Below are 25,000 nucleotides of genomic sequence, written 5' to 3'. Positions count from 1 at the left end.
TGTGACTCTATCTTTATGCTGCAGGGTGAGGGGAGATACCAAAGTGTGTTTTATGCTTCACTAGCCAATAAGGCCTATAGTTTGTTTGTAAGAGCTGACTTTAGAGGTGAAAGAGTGCTCAAAATGAACGCCAAGGCAGCTGAAGTTGTAATACAAGATATGTTCTATAGCTGCTCGTCTTTTGTCTTTGTCTGAAGCTTAATTCTAGGTTTGGAAGACATAAAGGGAAGCAACTGAGTGATTTCACACTCCACGTCGCCACCTAGTGGCTGGTGTGATAAACTACCAGGATTTCACCCTCTGGGATTATTTATTTTTTGTAAAATATAGTTTTATCACTGAGTCAGATGTCCAAACAGTACTCCACTCCCACATAATTCTGAAGAGGCATAATCATTCTGTGAATGTTGTCTACTAGTTAGAATTTATTTCTTATTATTTATACAGTTTTGCTACATGAGGATCTAAAAGTTGTCCTAATATTGTTTCTTACTCTGCCAGAGATATTTTATGATGATTGTTAAATTGTTCTATTATTCATGCATTGAATACATTTTTACAGAATATTAGTATCCCCATGTACAAAAACCCCCACTTTACATTTACTCATGGTGGCCTGAGCCAATTTGTCTTAAAATAAACCTAATATGGTTTCAAAGAGAACAACACAGAGCAGTACTTGCAGACATATATAGACATATGGACATCTGTGCAACACAATACAATACAGGCCCTGTACTGTAAATGCAAGATTAATAGAGAGAAATACATTAATATAAAAAGGTATTACAACTGTAAAATGATAAGGCTACCATCCAAACAAGTCACATTACAGTGTAGGTAATACGTGATTGGTACATAGGATTTACATGAAATTAATTATATTAACATAAGATTATAGAGATGATTGTGAAATATAATCATATTAAATTAGTGTAATTGTATTACCTATAATATGTAACTCCCTGCATGTGTGTTGGTTATTACGATGGGTAATGACAATGTTTTTAAAATATTCTTAAAATGGAAAATACTGTTCAGGCCAAAGTTTAATTATGCTGCTTCAACGGCCTCTGATGGTCTGTCGTCACTTTCTAAACAAGGAAACCACATTCGCGCTAAAGTAATGCTGCTTTCAAATGCTGTGGGAATTATAAAACACACTTTGGTCTTTTACAGGGTAGCGTGGCCGAGCGGTCTAAGGCGCTGGATTAAGGCTCCAGTCTCTTCGGAGGCGTGGGTTCAAATCCCACCGCTGCCAGGAAACTTTTCTATGTGTAAAAACATAGTAGATATAGTAGTTGATACTTCTCTTCAATTTGCAGTAATGACCTATTAAAAATATGATGTATTGTTATGGGATAAACTAGGCAAATCTTTGTAAAAAACTTTCATCTCCACCGACTGCACCACTAACAATAATCCATCAACATGATATGCAAGTTGAATAATGAGAACTCTCATCTTCGATACTTTCAGTATATTCATTTTGCTTAGTAATATTTTGAATGCTGGTCTTGTAATGTGCATTATGGTCATTTGTGATCCTAACTAAAATGTTGGAGGACATTTCCTAAATTGGCAAAACTGTTTGTAAAAGTGAGTTTTTCTTATCATAGTATATCCTTGGACGACTGTTTTTTTTTCAATAAATGTCTTTATATTTTAGGGGGGAAAAACAGTAGTCCCATGTTCCCAAATACTTAATACAGTATGATAAGAAAATGTCTGTATCTCAGAAACTACAAGGAGCACAATCAAGTATTTGATATCCATGAACTCAAGTTGAATAACAAAGATATGCACAAATACGCAGTGTGAAAAAAACATATATATGGAAGACACTCAATAAACACAAAGTTAGCTTTTCTTCGACTATTGATAAAAGTGTGATTTTTATGTGATCTAAAAATGTCAAAGTTTTAATGTTAGATACTTTCCCAAAGTATGTCCGTACCAGATTTCAAGATTTTACAGAAATCAGAAACAATTCTTATTCTTATTATTCTTATTATTATTCTTATTCTTATTCTTATTCTTATTCTTATTCTTATTCTTCTTCTTCTTCTTCTTCTTCTTCTTCTTCTTCTTCTTCTTCTTCTTCTTCTTCTTCTTATTCTTATTCTTATTCTTATTATTCTTATTATTCTTATTATTCTTATTATTATTATTATTATTATTATACTAAAGTATTTGGCAATGATCTGAATGCTCCCCCAATACTGCTAAAAGCAACATCTAGGAAATGCAACTTTGACTTCATAAAATAAAATCTAAAATATTACAAAAAAAGATTAAACTCAAAATATGCAAGCTGTGTATGTCTCAACATACTACTTTCCCCTAAAGCTTTGGAACTGCAGGTGTTCCGTTAAATTCTTCGAGACCATTTGCAGCAGGGCCTCAGAAGTCGGAGCTCGTGGAGAGCACGTGAATGCAGCATAGTTGGACGGGACTGAGAGGAGAGAAAAGAAAAGGGCAAGGAAGGGACCTGTGATAAATTCAGCCTCGCAGTCTTGGCGCCAATCCGGTTTAAAGAGAACAAAAACTGCTCATTTTTCATTGACGTTTGAATCAAATTTGCGCTTTACTGCTGCCTCTCTCGCGGCCGTCGCGCGGTGCTAATAGCCAGCTAGCCTCGTTAGCACACTATCTATCATTGTCATATTAATCTGGCCCCCTTCTCTCTGTCTGACGATACTAATAACTCAGCAACAGTGAAACACGGGGACAATAGAGGTGTGTTTCTCCCGGGATCGATAAGACACAACTGCAAAATGGGGGTGAGTTTCTCTGTGTTTTGCTTCATGTCTCGAGGTGATACAATGAAAGGTAGATGTTTTGGGCTCGTAAATGCGTGATGGTGAGAGGAGAGGAAGAAAGGAGGGAGGAAGAGAGACCATGGTGGATGTATGTAGCCGAAGGTGTTGGTTGGCAGCGGGGCTGATTTGGCTGCGTTAGCCGCTTAGCTGCCTTCAGATAGCATGATAACATTAGCCCAAGCTTACACAAGGCTTCATGTGGCATTTCCAGCGGTATTAATGCATTGTCCCGGCCGCTGTGCCCAGTTAACTTCTCCTGGTGTGTGTTGTGTGCCATTGTTAGCGTGCTAGCTGTGTTAGCCACTTAGGAATGCTATATTAATGACGAGTGCTTTGCTAGCTATTACTGCTAATAACTTGTGTATGTGGGTGCGCGCGTGTGTGTGCATATATGTATTTGTGTGTGTGTTTTTACCAACTAGCCAGAGTGTGGTGTCTTTAGCCCACCTGGTTATGATAAAGACTAGTTGGATGTGAATAATGCACTTCTCAGCACCAGCCAGGCCTGTACTCATGCTGTATTGCTGAGTTAGTTTCCCTAACTTGAGCTAGTCTCCTGAGTTTATCCCTCACTTTCACTCCAGATAAACCAATCCACGTGTTTCACCAGTCTGCAGCCTGTCTGTGCTTGGTACAGAGCTGTGCTGTGAGCTATAGTTGGACATGCAGTGCATTCCTTCCCATAATTGTAACCTCTTCTGTTCAGATCTTGATCTAATGAAAGCATTTAGCTAATTCCTACTTGTTTGTCCGTTGTGTGTTTGTTTATGAAGCACCAATGCATCCCTAATCCTTTTGTAGCTGCATGCAAAATGTTATACTGGAAGTGTAGGACTACAACTAATGATTATGTTCTGTTATTTATCTATGAAATGTCAAAAACTAATCAAAAATCCACATCACTATTTCCAGAGCCCAGGGTAATGTCTTCAGATGTTGTTTTGTAGGACTAACTGTCCAAAACCCAAACATGTCTAAACCATTTTGATAATCGATAGCGTACTTTTTCATGATCATAATTATATAATAAGAGTTTTATTTTTATAGCTCTATATGTAAGTGTAACTACTGTTCGTTCTGCATGACAGACCTTTATTTGTTTTTACTTTGTGTGTGATAATATCCTGCTGAATATGCTGTTTACACACACACACAGCAAGACAGAATAATACTGGTCGAGGTGTATGTATGTAGAGGTCTACAAAATGCTGATTTCATTAGAAAATATTACAACTATTACATTAATTGGCAACTATTTTATTAATGGAGTTAAGTAATTTAAGGAAAATTGTGAATGTTCTGGTTTCTTTTCTTCTCTATGACGGTAACAACATGATCTTTGAGTTGTGAACAAAACATTTGTGGACTTTGGGAATCACGGAAAAACATTTTGTGACATTTTATAGACCAAACAAAGGATCGAGAAAGTAATCGATAATGAAAATAATAGTTGGTTGCAGCCGTAATGTAAAGCCGCTTCTGCTGTGAGTGACTTGAGTGTACATGATTAAAGACTGCTAATAATCACAATTTATTGTAGTGCACCTCGTGGAGACATTTATAGCAGCTTTCCGAGTGTGTGTTCTCAGTTGCCAGGCATAGATGGTCATTTGTGTGAATTATGGCTGCACCATACCAGCACTGGACTTTAAGCCAAGAGGAGCCGGCTAAATTAAAGTGTCAGTATCAGAGAATTTCTCCGATACTATAGTCCACACACACCGAGAGCAATATGCAACATCAGCGATATTTACACTCTGTTTTACACAGCATTGTGGTCATAAAAGCTGATATCAATATGAATGTTCTTTTTTAACTCTATTGTCAGCTTGTTTTTATAGACAGGATGATCATAATTCTAATACGATTTTTAAATATAGCTCTATATGTAAGTGTAACTACTGTTCGTTCTGCATGACAGACCTTTATTTGTGAACTTTGTGTGTGATAATATCCTGCTGAATATGCTGTTTGCACACACACACACACACACAGAAAGACAGAATAATACACATCATTTATATGTAGAGGTCTACAAATAAATAGGTGAACAAAAAGAAAGTTGATAAATCCAAGTGCAAATTATTTCACATACTATTATTATTTCCCTGAAGTTATGGCTCTAACAAGGATTGTATGCGATTATAGTCTTCCAAAAAGTTTGGTTTATTTGCCTTGAAAGTGCTGAAAAGCTGTACGAACCCTGCACATGTCTTATATCTTTCCTCTCTTTTTTTCCCGCTCGTTCTCACACTCCTTTCAATCCTCCTCTCGTCCATATTGTTCGTCTCATCTGTTCCTCTGTATCTGCTTGTCTAACTACCACCTCACACATCTCCATTTATCCTTTTCCTTATTTCTGTGTCCAGAGGAAGTCCAACAAAGCAAAGGAGAAGAAAGCCCGGCGCCAAGAAGAGAGGGCAGCTATGGATGCCGTGTGTGCCAAGGTGGACGCAGCCAACAAGGTAATTTTATTTGCAAGGTAGTTATTGTCAGCCTCGGGGTGGGGGGGCCACATGGAAGGCTTTCGAGGGAAACTGAGGAGATGGACTTTAAACTATTTGGGATCATCTTGTTGAAAAACAGAGGTTGTGGTGTTAGCTGCTCACTGACTGCAAAACAAGTGCAACATCTGCAGTTGTGCAGTTTATAATAGCATTTAGTTGATGAACATTTTAGCTAAGTGCTTCACTTAAAAGCATCGACCATTTTTTTAAAGTTACAGTAATGGACACTGTTTCATGTAATGACACCAGAAGATGGGATGCCCTCTTTACTCTGAATACAACCGTATTAGATATTCACACGACAGGAAAAGCCAAATGCAATGCCATATGTTTCTTTATGCATAATTAATTGGCATTATTAAATCCGGGCCATGTAGTAGAACACGCAGCAGACGAGGTAGGCTCGAGATGGACCTTTATTAAAGCCCGGACGAGAACAAAGCTCACACACTCACCTCAAGCTGAGCTGTAGTTACTTTCTCAACGAGCTCTGAACCTGCCTGCGCTTTTTACTTGTTTGTGTCAGTTTGTCCAAAATGGGGCAAACTGTCACATGCTGTTTTCTCTGGAATGCAAAAAATTCTCTGAAAGCAACTTTTATTTTTGTTTGTGCTCTTGCTAATAGTTATAAATCTTGACTAAATGAACACATAGTGTATTCACTGCTTCACAGAAGACATTTTCCAGTAGATTCAGATTCTCTGTTCTCTGATGTGTGAACCTACAGTTGGGCCAGCAGTCTTTAGATTCTCCACGACGTGTAATATTCTCAACAATAACGCACTGATTCAGGTAGAATAAAATGCAATAATAGTTGCGCATGAAGCATAATACAGCAAACCCAGCTGTTCCAAGGAAAAGCACACTGACTTAACGAAAGTGCTTATAAACCAGGTCAACTCCTCCTACTGTGGATCTCACTGCATCTTATAGTTATTACTTTTCTTTGGAACAGCTTTAAGCTTAATGATTTAAGCTTTGATCTTTACTGTTTCATTATTGTGCTTCTATGATCATCATTGAAACATGAACACGATCTCCAAAGCCTCTTAACATGGAGCAGAGTTATGGCTGGACACTGAACAGGCCCAGGGGCCTGTTTGAATGTTTTCTGACCTTTTTCTAGATTAATTAAGAGCTTCTGTTTGAGTTGACTGGCCACCATTTGTCATCGGAAAGTCAAAGGACTCATTCAAAAGTAAGAATGTCCTGAACCATAAATATATCTGCTGATGGTCTGAACTCTTATGTTTTCTCGTCTGTCCCCAAATGCAGCTGTATAGTTCCCATATCTGTGTCCAGCGGCACAATCTCTCATCACTGTAAGAAGAGGGGGATTCTTATTTTGATATATATGTAAACTCTCGGGGCCATGAAGCGCCGACTTTGTGGGCGCTTATTATAAGTGACTCATGGGGCTATAAAACCAAAAGCACTGTATGGACCCTGTTTGGCCTATTCAGGCGCTAAAACCTATAGTTGAGCACGGGGGATGCTGAGATCTCTTTTACTATCAGAGATCGTTATCATTAGTGATTAATCTGCCTATTTTATTATTTGTTTCCATTTAAAGTCAGAACACAGTTAACTTGTTTTGTTAACCAACAGTTTGAAACAAAAAGATATTTAGTTTACTATGATTTAGGACAAAGAGAAACAGTTAATATTTTGGCATTTTTGCTCGGAAGATGACTCAGACATACGGACACATTTAAAGCACCAGCATATTTGAAATATGTTTACAATAAAATTCTAAGTAGGGCTGGGCAATATTTATCCATATCGTCTTAGATCGCACTAAGTGTTGTCTTTTCCTGGTTTTAAAGGCTGCGTTACCGTTAAGTGATGTCATTTACTGAACTGTTCAGAACTACCACTGTTCTAGCTCTTTTATTATTTGCCATTACTGCTGATTATTTATGCCTTATTATTATTTTAAGAGGTAATAAGTCTCCATATGGCACAGCCCTGTGTTTTAAAGAGAACTCTGAAAACTGAACTGGCAAAGTCTGAATGGGCGGCAGTGTGATGAGACTCGGGTATGGAGAGGAAGAAGACTTGATTGTGTTTGAAATTCTCTGAAGCTAATTTTGCCTCTTCTCGTCACAGCTTGATGACCCACTGGCTGCCTTCCCAGCCTTCAAAAAGTACGACAGAAATGGGTACGTAATGTTTTGCACGCCTACAAAGGACTTATTCAGTATTTCATGAAATACATATTTGTTTAATTTTGGTTGGTCTGCCGGTGGCGTTTGTCTGTTCTTCTTTTAATCTTTCTTTCACAACTCTTATTCTATATATATATATATACACACACACACGCGCGCAGACACACACACTGTTGATGTTATTGACCCTGTGTACTTGTCCTCCCATCCAGGCTGAACCTGCAGATAGAGTGTAAGAGAGTGACCACCCTCAACCCGCTGTCTGTGGAGTGGGCCTTCGAACTCACCAGAGCCAACATGCAGACACTGTAAGAAGTCTGTTCTTGTAGTTCAAGGTGTAGCTCAGGAACAGAGTGACCCTTCTTTAACAGGGAGGAACAGGCTTGTGTAGATGTGAGTGGTAGATTACGGATGAAAATAGAATAAGTTCGGACAAGCCAGAAATGATTTTGTGTTCAGGAGAAGTGGAGAGTGACATCAGACGTGCATGCACGGGTATGAATGAAATCCTCGTAACTAGGAAGCCGGAGGAAAGGAGAGCAGGTGTACTGCAGACAGATTACTGCACTTCATCTAACTGAAGTAAATTTGTTCTATTTAGAAAATGTGTCTCTTCTGAGTGGCGGCCTGATGATGGGGAGAAATGTGAGGGTAAAATAAACACGGCACACTTTGAAATGACTCAGTTTGTTCTTCTTTTTTCTGTGCTGTAGGTATGAGCAGAGCGAGTGGGGGTGGAAGGAGAGGGAAAAAAGGGATGAGATGAACGACGAGAGGGCGTGGTATCTACTGGCCCGTGACGGAGACTCCGCCCCTGTGGCCTTCTCTCACTTCCGATTCGACGTGGAGTGCGGGGAGGAGGTTTTATATTGGTACGGCACCAATATAAGCACCAACAATAGCTTCTATTTAATGACGACTGGAGAAAAGATGTTTCACTTGTGACTGAAGTTTTTGACGATATGCTCAAACTTGTTGTTTTGACTCTCCAGCTATGAGGTGCAGTTAGAGAGCAGAGTGCGGAGGAAAGGACTCGGAAAGTTCCTCATCCAGATACTACAGCTCATCGCTAACAGGTAACGCCTACAGCTGCCATCGTGTGCGATTCAGACGCTTTGTGAAGCTGGAGAAATGGTATTCCAGTCATTTTGCTTCTACATGTTTCTAGATTAGTCTTATTTTATGCTTTTCTTATTGCAAAGCAGCCATAGATGTAAACGATGCAGATGAAAGATCCACTTTGTGCACTGGGTGTTTTTAAATAAAATGCTTTTAAACATTTACCTCAAAGATTCAGACATTGTGTTTTAGTGAGAAACTCTGAACGCAAACGCTGCTTCAGTTTGTTTTACGAGAATGTGCCACGCAGCTGATTATGTTTCCCTTCTGCTCTCTGGCTCTTCCCGTCCAGTACACAGATGAAGAAAGTGATGTTGACAGTTTTCAAACACAACCACGGTGCTTACCAGTTCTTCAGAGAAGCTTTACAGTGAGTATACTGGCGTGTTTTTGAACATGGAGAAATAAATGGAATGTTTTTCATTTCTGTAGCGTCTTTGAACAGGTGATTACAAAAAGCTGCTTTCATAGCTTTACTCGAGAGCCCATCGTACCACAAGCTTATTGTCCTTATGTTTTATGTGAGCATGAAGTCAGTCATTATCATCAGTGAGTAATTGTTCTAGTTAAAGGTATAATATGTAACCTTTCTGCATTATAATTAACCTATGACCTGCTCTATATTTTACTGAGGTGTGTACTTGCATTATTCAAAATGTTTCCAACAATCTGCTCTACAAGCCACATTTTTATGTTTACATATTTTAACTGGATGAAGGATTTTTGTCATTGGACGTCTGGATCTTAAGTTTAAGAGAAACAAGCTGAGCAAACGTTAGTAGTTACTCTGGTGTAGCGCTGACTGCAATCACAAACTCCCATGATCCCACGCTACTTTGCGACGCCACAACACTCGTTGTTTTGTTATTTTTTTGTTGGCGAGACCCCTAAGAGCCAGAAAATGTGGAATATTGTGTTTAAAATCCGGCTATAAATGCAGAAGTTTCAGTGTTGATGGCTCCACTCTTGTTAACTGACCTCTCTGTCTCTCCTTTTAGGTTTGAGATCGACGAGACATCGCCAAGCATGTCCGGTTGCTGTGGCGACGACTGCTCTTACGAGATCCTCAGCCGGCGGACCAAACACGGCGAGGCCTCGGTGGGACACACCCACGGGGGCGGGCACTGCGGGGGCTGCTGCCACTGATCCCGCTTCAGTTCCACTTTTTTCTGATTGGTTAAAAGCCAGCAACTTTCATGGCTGTGTGTGAAAGCTTGAGCTGCCTGCTACTCTGCAAGCGTTTTGAGTTTGACCGGCTGTAGAGTGCCGTTAAAAATGAACCGATGGTGGAATATCTGGCTTCAGATATTGGTGTCACATTATGGATTGAGATTTGTGTGTTTTTCTTTTCTTTTTGTGTATTCCTGCTACAAAAGCAGTATGCAGTGTGAGCTTTCACACATGGCTCCTGTACTTTCTTTCTTTCTTCTTGGTTCATTGTCCACACCATCTTTTCTCATTCTCTCATCCCAGTTAATGACAATTAGTAGTTCCCAGTCAAGAAAAAACTAAGCTGACATTTTCTATGAAGCTCATCCCGCCCTGCTCTCATCTAACGTGCTGTTCTGTATTCAATCATTCTGCAGCGTTACCTAAACTATGGCTTGGGACCTGGCCTAAGGCTGTATTATAGAAACTTACTACCTCAATACTTTACAGTACATTTTTCTAAGTAAATCATGCCTTCACTCAAACGTACATGTAATCTAAACAGACTACAAGAGTTAGTCAGTTTCTGTTCTACAGCCCCGGATTTCTTTTGGGACCTGTACCAGCTTGTTTCACTGAGCCGGGGTCCCAGGATTAGGCTGAACGTAGACACATTTGGGTCCCAGAAGAAACGGCTGCCCGGCTGTAATATCACCTGTAAGAAAAGCACTGCAGCAACTGCACATCCGCCCGTTTACCAGATTACAATTCACTCTTAGCACCACCCATCTTTTCCATTCAGGTGGTTTACAGCAGCTCCCCTGCTTTTAATTTTTTATAACTTATGAGACAAGTCCAAGATTGCCCTTTTCTTTATTAAGCGTCCTCGTCGTCCCCAGGGAGTCAAACATCTTTCATCTGTTGCTGTCAATCTGCATCCAGCCCAGAAAACAATCTCAGTTTGCTCATTCAGATGTTCCACTTGCTTTAACAGCCATATTTCCTTATCAGAGGTCACAAACTGTTTTCTCCTTCGCTGAAGACATCGCTCTTATTTTCACCGTTTCTTTCTTCCCACCATCTTTGTCCTGTTCCCATGCTCACAGGTTCACCCACGCTCCACGTCTGTAAAACTGCATCCTCCTTTCCTTTCTCTCGTTCTTTCTGCCTCTCGTTCTCCCTCCATCCGAACAATGACTGCAGACGTATTCACGTTGCTCATCTTTAGTCAACTTTGTACAATTTGCGTCCCTCCTGCTCACCTCTTAGTTCCCTTTGTTTCCAAGAGGTACTAATGATAAACAAGTGGATGTTGATGCTACTTTTTTTTTTTTAGCTGTATTTAAAAAAGAAAAATCCTAAAACCATCCTCCATCTCTTCTCTTACATATTTTGTTAGCATGAGCAAATCATATTGATTTAACATGGAGGAGGATTGGTAAAAGTCACCATTTCATAATGTGGCCGTCTGAAGCTGAATGCTCTTGGAGGAGGGAACATGGATTAGATGGATGATGGAAGTAATTGCAGAGATCTGAAAGTGTTTTTTAATGGCCGTTATTTCTTCTCCTCAGTCGCCACCTGTTTCCCAGCCCACTCATTGGAAATGTTAGTAAATCATGATTGATGAACCGCGATGCTGCTTCAAGCTGCGGGTGCGTCTATTAGCATTACTTTAATATTTCATACAAATCTTCTATAAACATCATGCATGTTTAAAGTTTGTGACAGGGGCTGCAACTAATGATTGTTTTCATTAACGATTAATCTGCTGATTATTTTCTAGATTCACTGTTAGGTCTATAAAATGTGAGAAAATAGTCAAAGGAAAAAGTCCAAGGTGATGTCTTTAAATGTCTTGTTTTGTGAGTCCAAAGACATTCACTTTAATGTGATATGAAAGCAGAAAATCTTCATATTTTGGAGGCTGAAAACATTTAAATCTAAAGATTAATCAATAATCAAATTAGTTGGCGACTATTTTCTGTATCAATTTGACGAATCGTTGCAGCTCTATTAAAGTTAATGCTGAAGTTTGGTTTTCCTTAAAGCATCTTGGCACAAAGTCAGTACTGTTGAGATTTGTACTGTACATCCGCGGTCACTTGTAGCCGGTGCAGAATAATCGTACTGCCAAGATTCTTGTAGGATTTCAGATGCCACGTCACTAGTCAATCTAGAAAAGCTTCGATCTGGTTGATTCTGTATCTGTTTACAAAACCTTCAGGGTATTTCTGGTTGGTTTCGAGTGGCGGCTGAGCCCTCCTCTAGAAACCCCCATGAAACCCTTTGATTCCAGTAATCAGACTTGACTTGTGGGCTGGAGGTGTAAAAAGATATCGTGTTACACTGCTGTGGATGTAAAGATTCCTCTAAGTGCGGCTGTGAAGGGCTTCAATTGGTACGATGTCAAGTGTTTTTTAAAACGGGTCATATCAAGGTTCAACTTGAGATTTCATACGGATTAACTTGTGGTCAAAGTACGTGAAGCAGGGGAGACTGAAACGTGAAGTTGACAGACACTTTCTTACACATAGATACTGAAATTATCTCACTTACAAAAGAACAAAATGTCATTTATCACCAAAAAAGTCCAGATCCTTGGGTGAAGGTTTCTGGTTGTTTCGAGACTGGGTAGAGACAAAAAATAATTCAGCACCTGGAGATAACATGTGTCATGCTTGTTTTGATCATAAACAACAAAAACAATTAAACAACATATTGCTTGTTTTAGTTCTAGACTACCTTCTGACAAGTACAGTAAGTCATTTTTTGTGCTGCATAGGTTACAATAAAAAGAGGATGTGTACATATTGGTAGTGAATCAACCGACTGACAGTCTCTCTCTCTCAGGTTAATCAAACGTAATCAAACCTCATCTGTTTTATTTAACAGCCACTTTCCCTGGATGTGATCGGCCACAGCTCTGACCTACAGGCAGTTTTTGTTTGTGTTTCATGCCATAGTATTTAAAGAAACTGATCGAAAGAACGCGATAAACCAACTTTTCAGGAGGTGGTTTTAGTTTTTACGATGTGTTGCAGTAAATGGAAAAAGCTCCTCTATGCCTTGGAAATGTGAAAGTGAATATGACACAAAGTTTGAACTGACCCTAGATCAGGGCTCTGTTACATTAAATCCAGATAGGTGGGCTGTCTTTTAAAAAAGGCTCATTGAAAGTAAAAGTATCTTAAGTTTGAAAATGAGCCTAAACTTAACCCGTTTATTTTAAGTCAGTGAGTACTTTTATTTTAGAAAATGGTTACATACCCTCACAAAATCACAGATCCTTCTGGTCTTTTCTCTGTGTGTATATATAAGCTGTTGTGGATTCATTTTCATTTCTTGGCCTTTTACACGTAAAACACTTTTTAAACATGTTAAAAGTAAAACTCCATGTTTGAGAGTGAGCGTTACAGTCCTGTCCATAAACGACAATGAAAGGGAAAACTAAGTCATTCTGCCTTGTCAGTGTTTTATTTGTATGTTACAAATAAAGGAAAGTTGTTTGACTTTTCAAGAGATGCCCTTTTTGTTTTTTGTCATTTTCATCTTTCATCTTCCTGGAAAAGGAATAAAAGTTATATTATAATTTTACCTTAGTATCACATATATTTTTTTACTTACCATGATAGTTGTTTTTGTTTTAAATGTGTCTAATTTTCCACCTTTTTTAAAAACCAAATGTATCTTTAGAAATGGACTTCCACAGAAATAACTCCTAATGTTTTCATGAATTATAATAAGGAAACGGTAACAGTTGTTTTTTTATTGGCCCAATTACAAGTCATGATATTGGTGCCATAGCCCACTTTTGTTAATTTAACTTAGTTAATTTAGCTGTTAAAGTTAAATTTCAGCCGAACTAAAAGGTCTTTCTTTAGGAGTCGTATAAAGACAAAAGTTTTTTTTATTGTTTTGATTTATACGTTATCTGTTAAATTGAGCAATATGTTAACGGGGTTTTGACAGTAAGTCATGCCGACAGTCTCTGAACTCCAGCACGTGTACCTTTGGAGAAACGGGCCTTTTGAATCAGTTCGCTTTTGTTTGTGGACAACGGGCCGTCAGACTCTGGGCTTCCGGTCCAATAGGACATTTTAAGAACTGTTGGATTCGGAATAATGGGCATTCCCCTAAATAGTAGTATATTAGCCAACGTAATAAAAAAAAAAAATTGCAGGATCCATGTGGAACTACTTGTGATTGTAGTCCTACCCACTTCTTAGGGGACTCGTACTGTGTTGCACTGAAACCGGAAGTTGCTGGTACGTCGCTGCAAGAAGAAATGTCCGAGCTAATGTAGCTAAGCCGAATGAATGGACGTTCATCTCCAAGATGATATGAACTTTTAAGCTCATAAGTCAACTCTGTCTTCCACGAGTCCCCGCCTCTGGTAAGTGCTTACAAATGATAGTTGAGCTGTTTTGTGTTGAAACAAATTGTCAGGCTAACACAGCTTAGCTAACACTGGTTTACCATCAAGTATATGTTCATATTAGCCGACCTTCTCAGGAACAGCGTACACAAACTTATCCTCAGCTAACGCGTTTTACAGCTGGCCTCCGAAAATGTAAGGCTAATATTGGTTGGGGATGCTATATAAACTTTGGCACATTTTAACACATCTGAACACCTTTTATATCCTCAGTATCAATCTCCACATCCTTGAGACAAAATGTAAAAACAAATGTTTGTGCCTATTAATGTTTTTCATGTCTCGTATACTTTATTATTATTTACTGCGTTTAATTTTCCATTTTATCTTATGCATTAAATGTGTTCTATTTCATCTCTTTCTAATTTAAGTTGTTATCTTTTCATTTTACTATTATCAGGTGTTTTATCTGTTCATCTTATTTTCCATTATTTCTATCCCTGTTTTTTTGTTCGTTCTATGCTTATTTCCCTTATTATAAAATACTTTGTGCTTCATTTCTTGTATGAAAGGGGCTTTACAAATAAAGTGTATTGGTATTATTATATTGTCATCCTTTCAGCTGGTCAGGGTACCATGGCAACGAGGATGAAGCTGAAGCTGAAGACTGTGTTTGTGCTCTACTTCATGGTCTCCCTGCTGGGCCTCCTCTATGCTCTGATGCAGCTCGGTAAGTGCTCACCACGAAACAGAGGTGAAATAATTTATAACATTAATGATGGCTCAGTGCCATTAAGTACCCCAGAGAGAGCTAGCATGCACAGTACCGGGACATTAATGTTGTTGAATACACCTGTGTTTTCCCTACAATGACACAACAAAATGTCTTTGGAACAGGTCGATCAAGATTTGATCTAGGAGTATAATAAGCTGTGTCATGGATGGATGGATGGATGGATGGATGGATGGATGGATGGATGGATGGATAGATAGATAGATTCAACAACAATAATGGTAAAAACTTGCCATCACTGAGCAATCACTAGTAACATGGCTGAAGAAGCAGCGATTATGTATCAGAGTTGTCAAGGCAAAGAAATCCTGTTTTGCTTTTGTACTTTAACTGTCTTGTCGATTGTGTCCTGAACTCTTTGCAGGTCAGCGCTGCGACTGCTCAGAGCACGACATGCCTAAAGACCGTACCATATCTCGGCTGCGGGGGGAGCTGCACCGTCTTCAGGAGCACATGAGGAACTCTGAGGCGACTAAGCAACCACAGAAACCCCAAGCCAACCCCACCATCTTTGTCATCACCCCGACATACGCAAGGTAGCCCAGTTTCCTTACCTACTTCCCTGCTTACTCGCCTCCTTCCTGTCCACTCTCTTCTATTACGGTCCATTTCTCTTTCACACTTAAACTGCCGCTCCTCTGATTTCTGCCGGTCTTTATCCAGGCTGGTGCAGAAGGCCGAGCTGACTCGTCTATCCCAGACCTTCCTCCATGTTCCTCAGCTGCACTGGATCGTGGTGGAGGACTCGCCGCATAAGACACCGCTGGTGTCTGACCTCCTGGCGAAGAGTGGCGTGACCTACACACACCTACACATGCCCACCGCCAAGGACCGCAAAATGCAGGAGGTGGGTGGAGACATGGCAGACATTTGTGGAGACGAATCATATCAGTCCGCCTACATTAACTTTTTTTTAAAGTTGCTCTGATGTGATGAAAATTACATATTTATTTTTGTCCTTAAGGCTCCGACTGTCTGTATTTTGGCTACGCAGTTTATTAAAGACTTATTATGGGAACTGAGGTTGAACTTTCATAATTCTTATGCTTAAAAAGAAAACCTCACACACAAATGAAAAATGTCTCCAGTGAAGCACAAGAGTTAAGTTTGAATCAAACGCATGTTCTTGCAGTTTTGTATTGAGTATTTTTCCTTCCTATTTGAGCAGAACTGAAGAGTGCTTTTTTAATCTCTCTCTCCCCCTCAGGGTGACCCCAGCTGGCTGAAGCCTCGTGGAGTGGAGCAGAGGAATGAGGGTCTACGGTGGCTCAGAGAAGACAGAAGGGCTCAGCCAGGAGGAGACAACCAGCAGGGAGTGGTTTACTTTGCTGACGACGACAACACATACAGCCTGCAGATCTTTGAAGAGGTGGGTGTGTGAACGTGTCTATGATCCTCCACTGCTTTAGTTTGTTACTGAGTTATTACAGCTGGGGGAAGTGTCTGCTGTAAATGTGCCAGGATCAAACCAAAGTTCTTCTTGTCTTGTGTCAGATGAGGAGTACCGTGCGAGTGTCTGTGTGGCCAGTGGGGCTGGTTGGAGGGATGAAGTATGAGAGGCCTGTGGTCGAGGGAGGAAAGGTAGGTGGTTTCATGACGTCTAAGATGAATAATACTGAAGAGTCTGTGTTTTGCTTCATTTAAGAAAACCATGAATTTATTGTCTAAATTACACAAAGCAAGAATAATGAAAGGTTTGTGTGACTCCTGATTCTTTTAAATGTCTTATCAGAGACTTCAACTAAACTATTACCAATACAGAATATTGTATTTGTGCTCTTGATAATTCTTTGAAGGTGGTTCGCTTCCACACCGGCTGGCGTCCCAGTCGGCCCTTCCCGATGGACATGGCCGGCTTTGCCGTGTCCCTCAAACTCGTCTTGGCCAATCCAGAGGCCTGTTTCGACGGAGAAGCACCGATGGGCTTCCTGGAGAGCAGCTTCCTTCAGGGATTGGTTACCATGGACGAACTGGAGCCTAAAGCAGACAACTGCTCTAAAGTACGGGAGAGTGTGTGTGTGTGTGTGTGTTGGAGAGACTTAGGAAGTTAATCTTCCTACTGCGGTGTGTTCAGGAGCTTTAAGTCGTAATGTAGAAACAGCAACGCTACAAAGTATGCAGAAACAGTTTGAAGCTTTATATCAGTGATCTTGTTCCAGACTTGTTGCTGCATCTTAAACCACTCGCATATTGCTTTACCTGACTCGGGGTTAAAGCTACGGCATGTAGTGCGACTTTCTCGCTAGATTGTGAGACTTTTGGAGCTCGTGCTGCTCTCATTGGGAAAGGGTTGGCACCATTAGGCTGGGTTTCCCGGTTGTGTCATTTAAAAAATCTAGTTTACTGTTGCTGCCTTCTCCAATCTTACCCACCCTAACCTTAATAAATAACTTCTCTAACGTATCTATGTACAGCATCAAACTGTTACAACCTAACAATACCATATTGCAAACGACTCAAGGAAAAATATACATGAATTCATAAAGTTTCTTAATCAACTCAACATTTACTTTCATCCGCCTGTTTCTGCGTCGGGAATACATTTTTCCAATTATTCCGACACCACATGAATACAGCAATATGCAATTTTCATTTAAAGAAAGCTTTTGAATTTGACTAGTTGCAGTAAGATCTTGTATTTGATTCTTGTGTCCATTGAATGTGTGTGTTCTGTAGGTGCTGGTGTGGCACACACGGACGGAGAAACCCAAGATGAAGAGAGAGGAGGCTCTGCAGGCACAAGGTCTGGGTTCAGACCGTGCAGTGGAGGTCTGAGGAACACAGCACACACACACACACACACACACACACACACACACACACACATTGTAAAGCGTACTCTGCTGCATATGTAATTCTGCGTTGTAAATACTGTAAAACAGAACAAATATCTGTTAGAGGTCACATTTAAATGTATCTGGTCTTTTTTGTGTCAGATAGTAAATGTATGTGTGTATATATTGAGTGAGTGTGTTACAACAGTGTATGTTATGTATCGGGGTTTCTTTTGTTTTTAGTGAGTTAGTCATTTTTGTCCAGCAGTACAGTGGAGGACGACTCTGGAGTTTAAACAATGGCCTGAAGGGGGGGCCACTTTTAAACTTTGCAAAGTCATGCTGTTAGACCACCAGTACATTTTTCCTTAAAGTTGGAGGAACAATGCATCTTATCGCAGACGTCCATGCTTGCATCACTCACATGTTTACTTGTGCTCAGTGTAAATCCTGCAGTGTGATTCACTCCTGATGGAAGTTAGATGTTTTTATGGCTGAGCTACTACAGCCTCCTGTCTGTTTCCTCTGCTGATCTGTAACCAACTTCATCAGTGAAGCCACTAAACATCTGGACTCACTTCTGACCGGGATACAGTTGCAACGGAGCACTTCATTAATGCATGGCTTCTATTTTCGCTTGATTATTGTCCGTATTTAATTACATAGAAGTGTTTTTACCTCCGCAAGGACCAAATGTTTTCTCTTCAGTTTGTTTGTCTGTCAGCAGAGTTAAGGATAAACTACTGGCTTGATTTTATAAAACTTCGTGCAACATGCGCCAAGGAAGAAGAACATATTACATTTTGGATTCACTGTTCACATTATTTTTTACTTTTGTTAACATCGGGCACTCGGAAAGCGCTGATTTCCGCCAAGGCCGTTTCCATAAGTGAAGGATAATGCGCGTGTCTGGTCTCGGATCAGCTCCAGATTGTTGTGGGTTTTTTCTTGGCGCATGCTGCACCCTTCAACCAAGTTACATTAAAATCGGGCCAGGAGTTTCTCCATAATCCTGCTGACAAACAAACCGAACTGAAAACACAAGCTCCTCGTGGAGTAAACAACACCGTCATAGGCATGATAATAATCTTTTATACAACCGGTCTAATCCTAATGTCTGCATTTGCTATCGAAGTACAGTTTAGTATTGTGGAGCAAAGGTGCTTTTTTTTTTTTACTGTTAGATATGCTATAACGATAGAGAAATAGTTGTTGCCTTGTATTAATTATGCTCTCATACACACACAAGTTGAGCAACTTAGCAACACAGACAACAAACAGACGTGCTTGTTCCACACCCAGTGTTGCTTTAGTGTTGAAGCTCAGAGCGCAAATGCTGGTTTTCACAACGGCCGCATTTTTATATGTATATTTTAGTGGCGCTTTTTAAAGACATAATGCTCGTGGAATCCATTTGGAAGCCCTGAATAAGGGAGCAACACTACTGACACTCAGAGAAATCCCTTATGCAATAAGCAGATACAAAACACGCCGTCCGTGTTACAGTTCCACTCTGATGACAAGAAAAAGACTTGGAATCCCCGGTACTTTGCAGTAGCTGTGTAGAAGCTTCAAATATAAATAGAAACACTTGAGATGAGCTTTATTATCTTCCATCAGAAGTTGGAGAATAAAAGAAAAGAATAAATAAGTGCTGCTCAGCTACTGTTGTATGATACTGTACAAACAGCTAGTGCCTGCGTGAGTGTAATTAGTGCCTGTGAGTCACTTCTCTTCTGGTGTATTATGTATTTATTACTGTAATAATATTGGTATTTACAATGTGAAGTCTGTCATTGGCCTTGAAAATAAACCCTAAAACATGTTTTGTATTGTCTTTTTTTTTTTAAAACTTAATCATCTCTAAATTGTTTCTTTGCTCTTGCAGGCGAAATGTAAGTTATATATTTGCTGTGCTGATATATGATCATTGAGATCATTTGCTGAAAGGCTCCTGACACAGGATGATTTTCCTCGTCACCACTGCAGATAAAATGTGTGTGTCAAACTTTTGCCGCTTTCAGTTGGTGGTTCTCTTATTTTAGCCACCTAAAAACAATCGTTCTGCTGCCGCCCCCGTCCGCAGCAGAACACCACTTAGCTTCCTGCTGCCCCTCCAGACTGGGGACGTGCTGACCGTCATCTACTGAAGGTAACACACTGACGATAGATAAGCACCTCATACAACCCCCCCCTTTCAAACAAAACAACTATTCCCTTAAGCTCTTTTCTCTTGCAACACATTTTGGATTCTGACCCCAGCTACTTTAAGAAATGCTGACGTGACCGAAGAAGTCGACTGTCTAGAATTCCTGCTTGATGGGATTTGAAACGCAGCCAAGAGCACATCTGTTCTGAGTGTGTCGGGTAACAGCAGTGTCCCACTCCAGACTTGTCATACAGTCCTGTGTAGATTATGAGACAACGGGCCCCAAGACACACAGACTTTACAGTTGTTTAGACTCTGTTGTGGTTTTGTGTCTTTATAGTCGTTTTACCCGAACCCTTTTTGTAGTAACTTTGTGACTCTTTGTAGCTGTTTTGGTCTCTTTGTTTCTCTTTTGTTGATTCACTTCCTGGTTGGTATGTGTCTCCAGGGAGCCCGTTCAGTAATCCATCCATGAGTATGCCTGTGACTTTTATCACTTCAGTCCGTCTCTTTATGTTCCCACAATCATCTCTGATTCTATGTTTTAAGTTTTCCTCAACTTTCACTAAATCAAAATACAGTAGCAAACCCCTGACTTGTCCCTGCTTGACGGACAGCGACCCGCAGAGGTTTCACAGGCCGTGTGATTGGCAGCTGTTACACCCTCTCTGCAGGGAAGTCGCCTGCTCAATGACTATATATGGAATTGAGTTTACCTGACACACACTCACAGAGGGCTTGTTTGATGAAGGTGCACTGGGAAGTGAGTAAGAGGAGGTGAAGTCATAGACGCACGCCATCGTTTCATCCACAATGAGTCACTCGCACATCTGCAGACGAGACTACCTGTGACACTAGAAAGTAGCTTCATTACTGTAAACTTTAAAACTGTCATCATCCACTCTGTCATGCTTTCACCCTTAAATAACACATCTTATTTAATGTGTATGTTTGTGTGTGTGTGTTCCCTGTGTGTTCCCTCTGTTGGTGTGTCACAGCATGCATGTTTGTGCTGGTTCAAGTAGGTGTGTGTGGGTGCTATACATCCTCAAGCTGATCTGAGAAAAACATGTAGATAATTACCACACACACACACATAGCTGAGCAGCTCCCACTCCCTGTCCCACCCAGACACATTGTTTATTATACAAACAGGGAGATAACATTCAGTGTCCAAGCTAATGTGTACAAACATGCATATCTTTCATAAAGATATCTTATCAGGAAAGACACATTAGTGCAGATGACCACTACTCCATTACATGACCTCTTACTAGTCCGATAGTAGTCGATTAAAGGTTGTATTAATTAATTAAAGGTACTTTCATTCATGTGCTTTAAAACATGATATATAAAATAATGTTTCTCTGATATTTGAGAGTTAAAAACAATTTGCTGACATATATTTTAATATAAAGATATTATATAAACCTCTGTAAGGATCCCCTCTATTAGTTTTTTTAATAATTGACCTAGATGTACTGAGTGGAACATTTTACATTTGAAGAACAACACTACCACAGCCATGCTAGCAGCTCTGTGGGGCTGGACAGTGGTGCTTTGAGCTACATGCTAATGCGATGCTAACATGCTCGTGTTAAGCAGGTGTAATGTTCATCATCATCTTAGTTTTGGCCCGTTAGCATGCTAACATTGGCTAATTAGCAAACATAGTACAACTGAGGCTAATGTTTAGGACATATTTCAGTAAGCTAATGTCATATTGATTTATTGGATCAGCAGATGAAGTAAAAAAAAAATATATATATATTAGCAATATATTTTTTATTATATTAAAACATAAGCAGACGTTCTCCCCAACAGGTTAAACAAATAAAAGAGAAATTAATAAAGATGTGGAAAACTGCAACCTGTAAGAACGTAAGGTACAGTTCTATTGTTTTGCATGAATGGCATAAAACCCCCCCCCCCCCACCCCATGAGTTCTGTGCTGTAGAAGTTGGATTGTATGTTGAACGTGGTTTAACACGTATCTTTTGAAAGTCACATCTCAGCAGGTTTATCTGACACAGCTGAGGACACTCTGGTTAATGATTGATAACAGAATAGCATGTTTGCATGTTTTGTTTACTTGTTTGTGTGTGGAGTCCCGTGTAACTTAAGTTTTGAATCAGAACTGTATCTCTAGGTCAACGTGTGTGTGGTGAGAGAGTCCTTGAGAGTGAGAGTGCTTTGTTGCATGTGTGTGTTCTGTTTGCATGTGTGTATTTGCTTTGGTGATGACAGAGCTGCAGGTCGGGGCAGGGTGAGTGTGTGACGCTGTGTGTGAGGGGACGGTCCTGAGTCATTCACACACACAGAGGGAGAGAGGAGACAACAGCAAGACATCAGGTAAGAATTTAAGATGAATTATGTATTTATAAGTTAGTTTATGTCACAGTTTAAATGTCAGGATGTTAAATTCAGATTTTTAACTTTTAGTTCACTGCTCTGTTCATCTCTTTTTTGCTTTTCTCAATATTTTCATTTAATTGTAACTATTCCTCTAAGTCCGAACTGTCCGAGTGCTTCTGTTTACAATAGGTGGCGTAGTTTTAAAAACAATAATTAGCTTGAGGGCAAACTTAAGTCGTTAATATGATTCTCTTTCATTTGATTGTATTGCAATGTAGATACTGGCAGGAAAGATTAAAAAGTGTAACTCCAACAGAGCGGTGTGTGTTTGTTTCTTATGAAGTGTTGGATTGTAAAAGATTTAAAGGGTAATTATCACTGAATGAAAACCGCACAGTTCTCTTTGCACTTCTGGTGTTAACCAGTGAAAATAACCTGCCTGGGACACTGATAACACCCCCACTCTCTCACATTTATTAAAGTAGGTGAACTTCATCCTCTACTTGTTTAAATACAAACGTTGGCAGTTTTGAGAGACGGTCAATATGAAGTCATTGATTTACAGCAACAAACTGGTCAAATCTGTGACAAAGTCTGAGTCTGTGTGTGCATGTGTGCGTTTGTCTCCAGCTGTAAGAACATTGTGTCTTTACATCACAACGCTGATAACACTGACTGTGACACACACACACACACACACACACACACACACACACAGAACTACTGGTGCAAGAAGATAAACATCTTGTGGTGGATTGCAAGGCAGATACTGTACTATGCATACCATTCGCAGTCGCACATACTCATTGCACTGACTTTATTTCCGTCCTGGTCTCATTTCATGGCAATTTCTCTCCGCTTTTCTCTTTTTTTTGCTTTGACTCGAATGACATTCTCTGGCAGCTACTATGAAATGTTTGGGAGTATGTTTGTGTAAAAGGAGACCCAAAGAGTGAGGGTGAGAGTTATGTACCAGCATTAGTCCCTTATCTCTCTTGCCTCCTATCTTTCATAGGTGACAAAAAAAAGGAGCTGTGAAGCAAACAGACGACAGAAAGAGAAAATATGACAATTGGAAAGAACTCCAGGAAAAGCTCTGCGCGGAGCTCCATCCGGGCCCCAAAGTTTCTGGACAAATCCAGCGGCTTCTACGGTCGCCTTGATGAGCCTGAGGCCGCCGGAGAAGGGGAGGAGGTGAGGGGAAAAGAAGTGGAGGAGAGGTGGAACGGGACGGAGGACAGCAACAGAGAGGGGGGAGTCGCGAGCAGCCCCAGCCCAAGTGTGGTGCACATCTCTGGGGCGGATGAGAGAGAAGAAGCCGAGGCGTTTGACCTTAATGAAGGGATGATAGAAGACGACGGGGAGACTCTCCTCCAGAGGAAACCCAGCCGCCGCAGCAGCAGGTGGAGAAGAAGCTCTAGGATGAAGCAGAAGGAGGGGAGAGCCGAGGAGGACGCAGCCCGGGATGAGAAGCCCAGCCTGGGCACAGAGCGTCCAGCTGACCCACACGTCCTGGAGGACACCAGGGTGACAATCGAGGAAGAGATGGAGAAAGAGAAGAAGGTGAAGGAGAAGGAGCCGACGCTTGCACACTTTTCGGTTCGGGAGGATGCGGACGACCAGGTCCTGATCCGAGACCAGAAGAGGGGGAGACAAGAGGAGGGAGAGGAGGAGAGGAGGATGAGGAGGGAGCAAGAGGAAGGGATAAAGGTGGTGAAGAGGAACACGGTGAAGAATTACCGCAAGGTGAGAGAAAATGTGTGTTTTGGATGTTTTCTCTCCACTAGTCTCAGGGAGGCATCACCCACCTGGTTAAACTTTAAGCCCCTGAAGTTTACATCGCTGAGTCCTGTTGTGGAGCCAGGGGCAAAGTTCTCCCTCCACATACTGGGTTATTAATCACCATGGAAACTATCACCTTAATAATAAACTGCCAGCGGGATCAAGGTACAGCAGCCAATGGTGCATGTCACCAACTCATTAGGTAACTTCCTCTGATAGGATTCTTTCCTTCACGTCACATTTATTGCCATGCAAACATGAAGCAGGAACAGAGGTGTCGCTAACTGAAGGCTTAGCTGCACAAGTAAACAAACTGCGTGTCGCTCACATGTTCTGCTTCCTCTGAAACACACAGAGCTCACATTCCTGCGCCTCCTGCATCGTGTCCTTTGATCAGTGTTGACCCGCCTACTAGACTCGCACCATAAAAACATTCCTCTGCTGTTAACCAATCAGCTCCACCCTCAGGCCTCACAGTCTGACCTCTGAGTGTGTGTCTGCACAATATATGTATGAGAGCCGCTGTGAAAATACCTGCATATATGAGATCAAAATTATTAATCCCGAGGAACATTCTCGTGCCAGTGATTGCTCAAAAATGACGACATAATAAAAACATAATAGACATTTAAAGTGTATAAAAGGTTTTTAAAAAGCATCAGTGCCTAATAGAATAACAGTAAGATACATTTAGTAAAATAAGTAAACTAAAATAGATACATAATAGTGCACTTGATAATGAGAGAGATCTGCAGTACAAATACAGATATACCTGAATATTATAATATTTATGAGAATTGCTGTTGCTGCTCAATCGCTGGTTGTATATTCTTGAATGGAACGAGAAAGACAGTCAATCTGTTTGCTTCCATGTATTTCTAACAAACATACTTTCCATGAAACTTCCTAAGACATAAGAGGAATTTATTATGAAAATACAGAACTCAAGAGAAAGATCTCAAATCACAACGCTCCCGCTTGTTTTCAGCTGCTGTATTTCAGAT

The 25,000-nt window shown here is 40.4% G+C and overlaps 2 protein-coding genes and 1 non-coding gene across 3 annotated transcripts; all 3 read left to right on the top strand.

Moving 5' to 3' along the window:
- Positions 1 to 1,179: 1,179 nt before the first annotated feature.
- On the top strand, positions 1,180 to 1,261 carry trnal-aag (transfer RNA leucine (anticodon AAG)). Its single transcript has one exon. It is a non-coding gene; the product is annotated as a tRNA-Leu (tRNA).
- A 1,132-nt stretch (positions 1,262 to 2,393) lies between these two features.
- naa40 (N-alpha-acetyltransferase 40, NatD catalytic subunit) lies at positions 2,394 to 13,290 on the top strand. Its single transcript, XM_029455155.1, has 8 exons — positions 2,394 to 2,783; positions 5,192 to 5,287; positions 7,439 to 7,491; positions 7,710 to 7,805; positions 8,211 to 8,369; positions 8,490 to 8,573; positions 8,909 to 8,986; positions 9,615 to 13,290. The coding sequence occupies exons 1-8, from the start codon at positions 2,778 to 2,780 to the stop codon at positions 9,760 to 9,762; spliced, it is 720 nt and encodes a 239-aa protein (XP_029311015.1). The 5' UTR covers positions 2,394 to 2,777; the 3' UTR covers positions 9,763 to 13,290.
- A 338-nt stretch (positions 13,291 to 13,628) lies between these two features.
- Positions 13,629 to 19,535, top strand: b3gat3 (beta-1,3-glucuronyltransferase 3 (glucuronosyltransferase I)). The gene is made up of 8 exons (XM_029455265.1): positions 13,629 to 14,161; positions 14,766 to 14,873; positions 15,301 to 15,472; positions 15,600 to 15,783; positions 16,144 to 16,305; positions 16,431 to 16,517; positions 16,733 to 16,936; positions 17,613 to 19,535. Exons 2-8 carry the CDS (start codon positions 14,780 to 14,782, stop codon positions 17,709 to 17,711), a joined length of 1,002 nt encoding a protein of 333 aa, XP_029311125.1. The 5' UTR covers positions 13,629 to 14,161; positions 14,766 to 14,779; the 3' UTR covers positions 17,712 to 19,535.
- Positions 19,536 to 25,000: the final 5,465 nt, after the last annotated feature.

Source organism: Cottoperca gobio, chromosome 18, assembly GCF_900634415.1.
Source record: "Cottoperca gobio chromosome 18, fCotGob3.1, whole genome shotgun sequence".
Lineage (NCBI taxonomy): Eukaryota > Metazoa > Chordata > Actinopteri > Perciformes > Bovichtidae > Cottoperca > Cottoperca gobio.
Note: the sequence above shows the minus strand (reverse complement) of the source record. Positions and strands in the feature narration are given on the sequence as shown.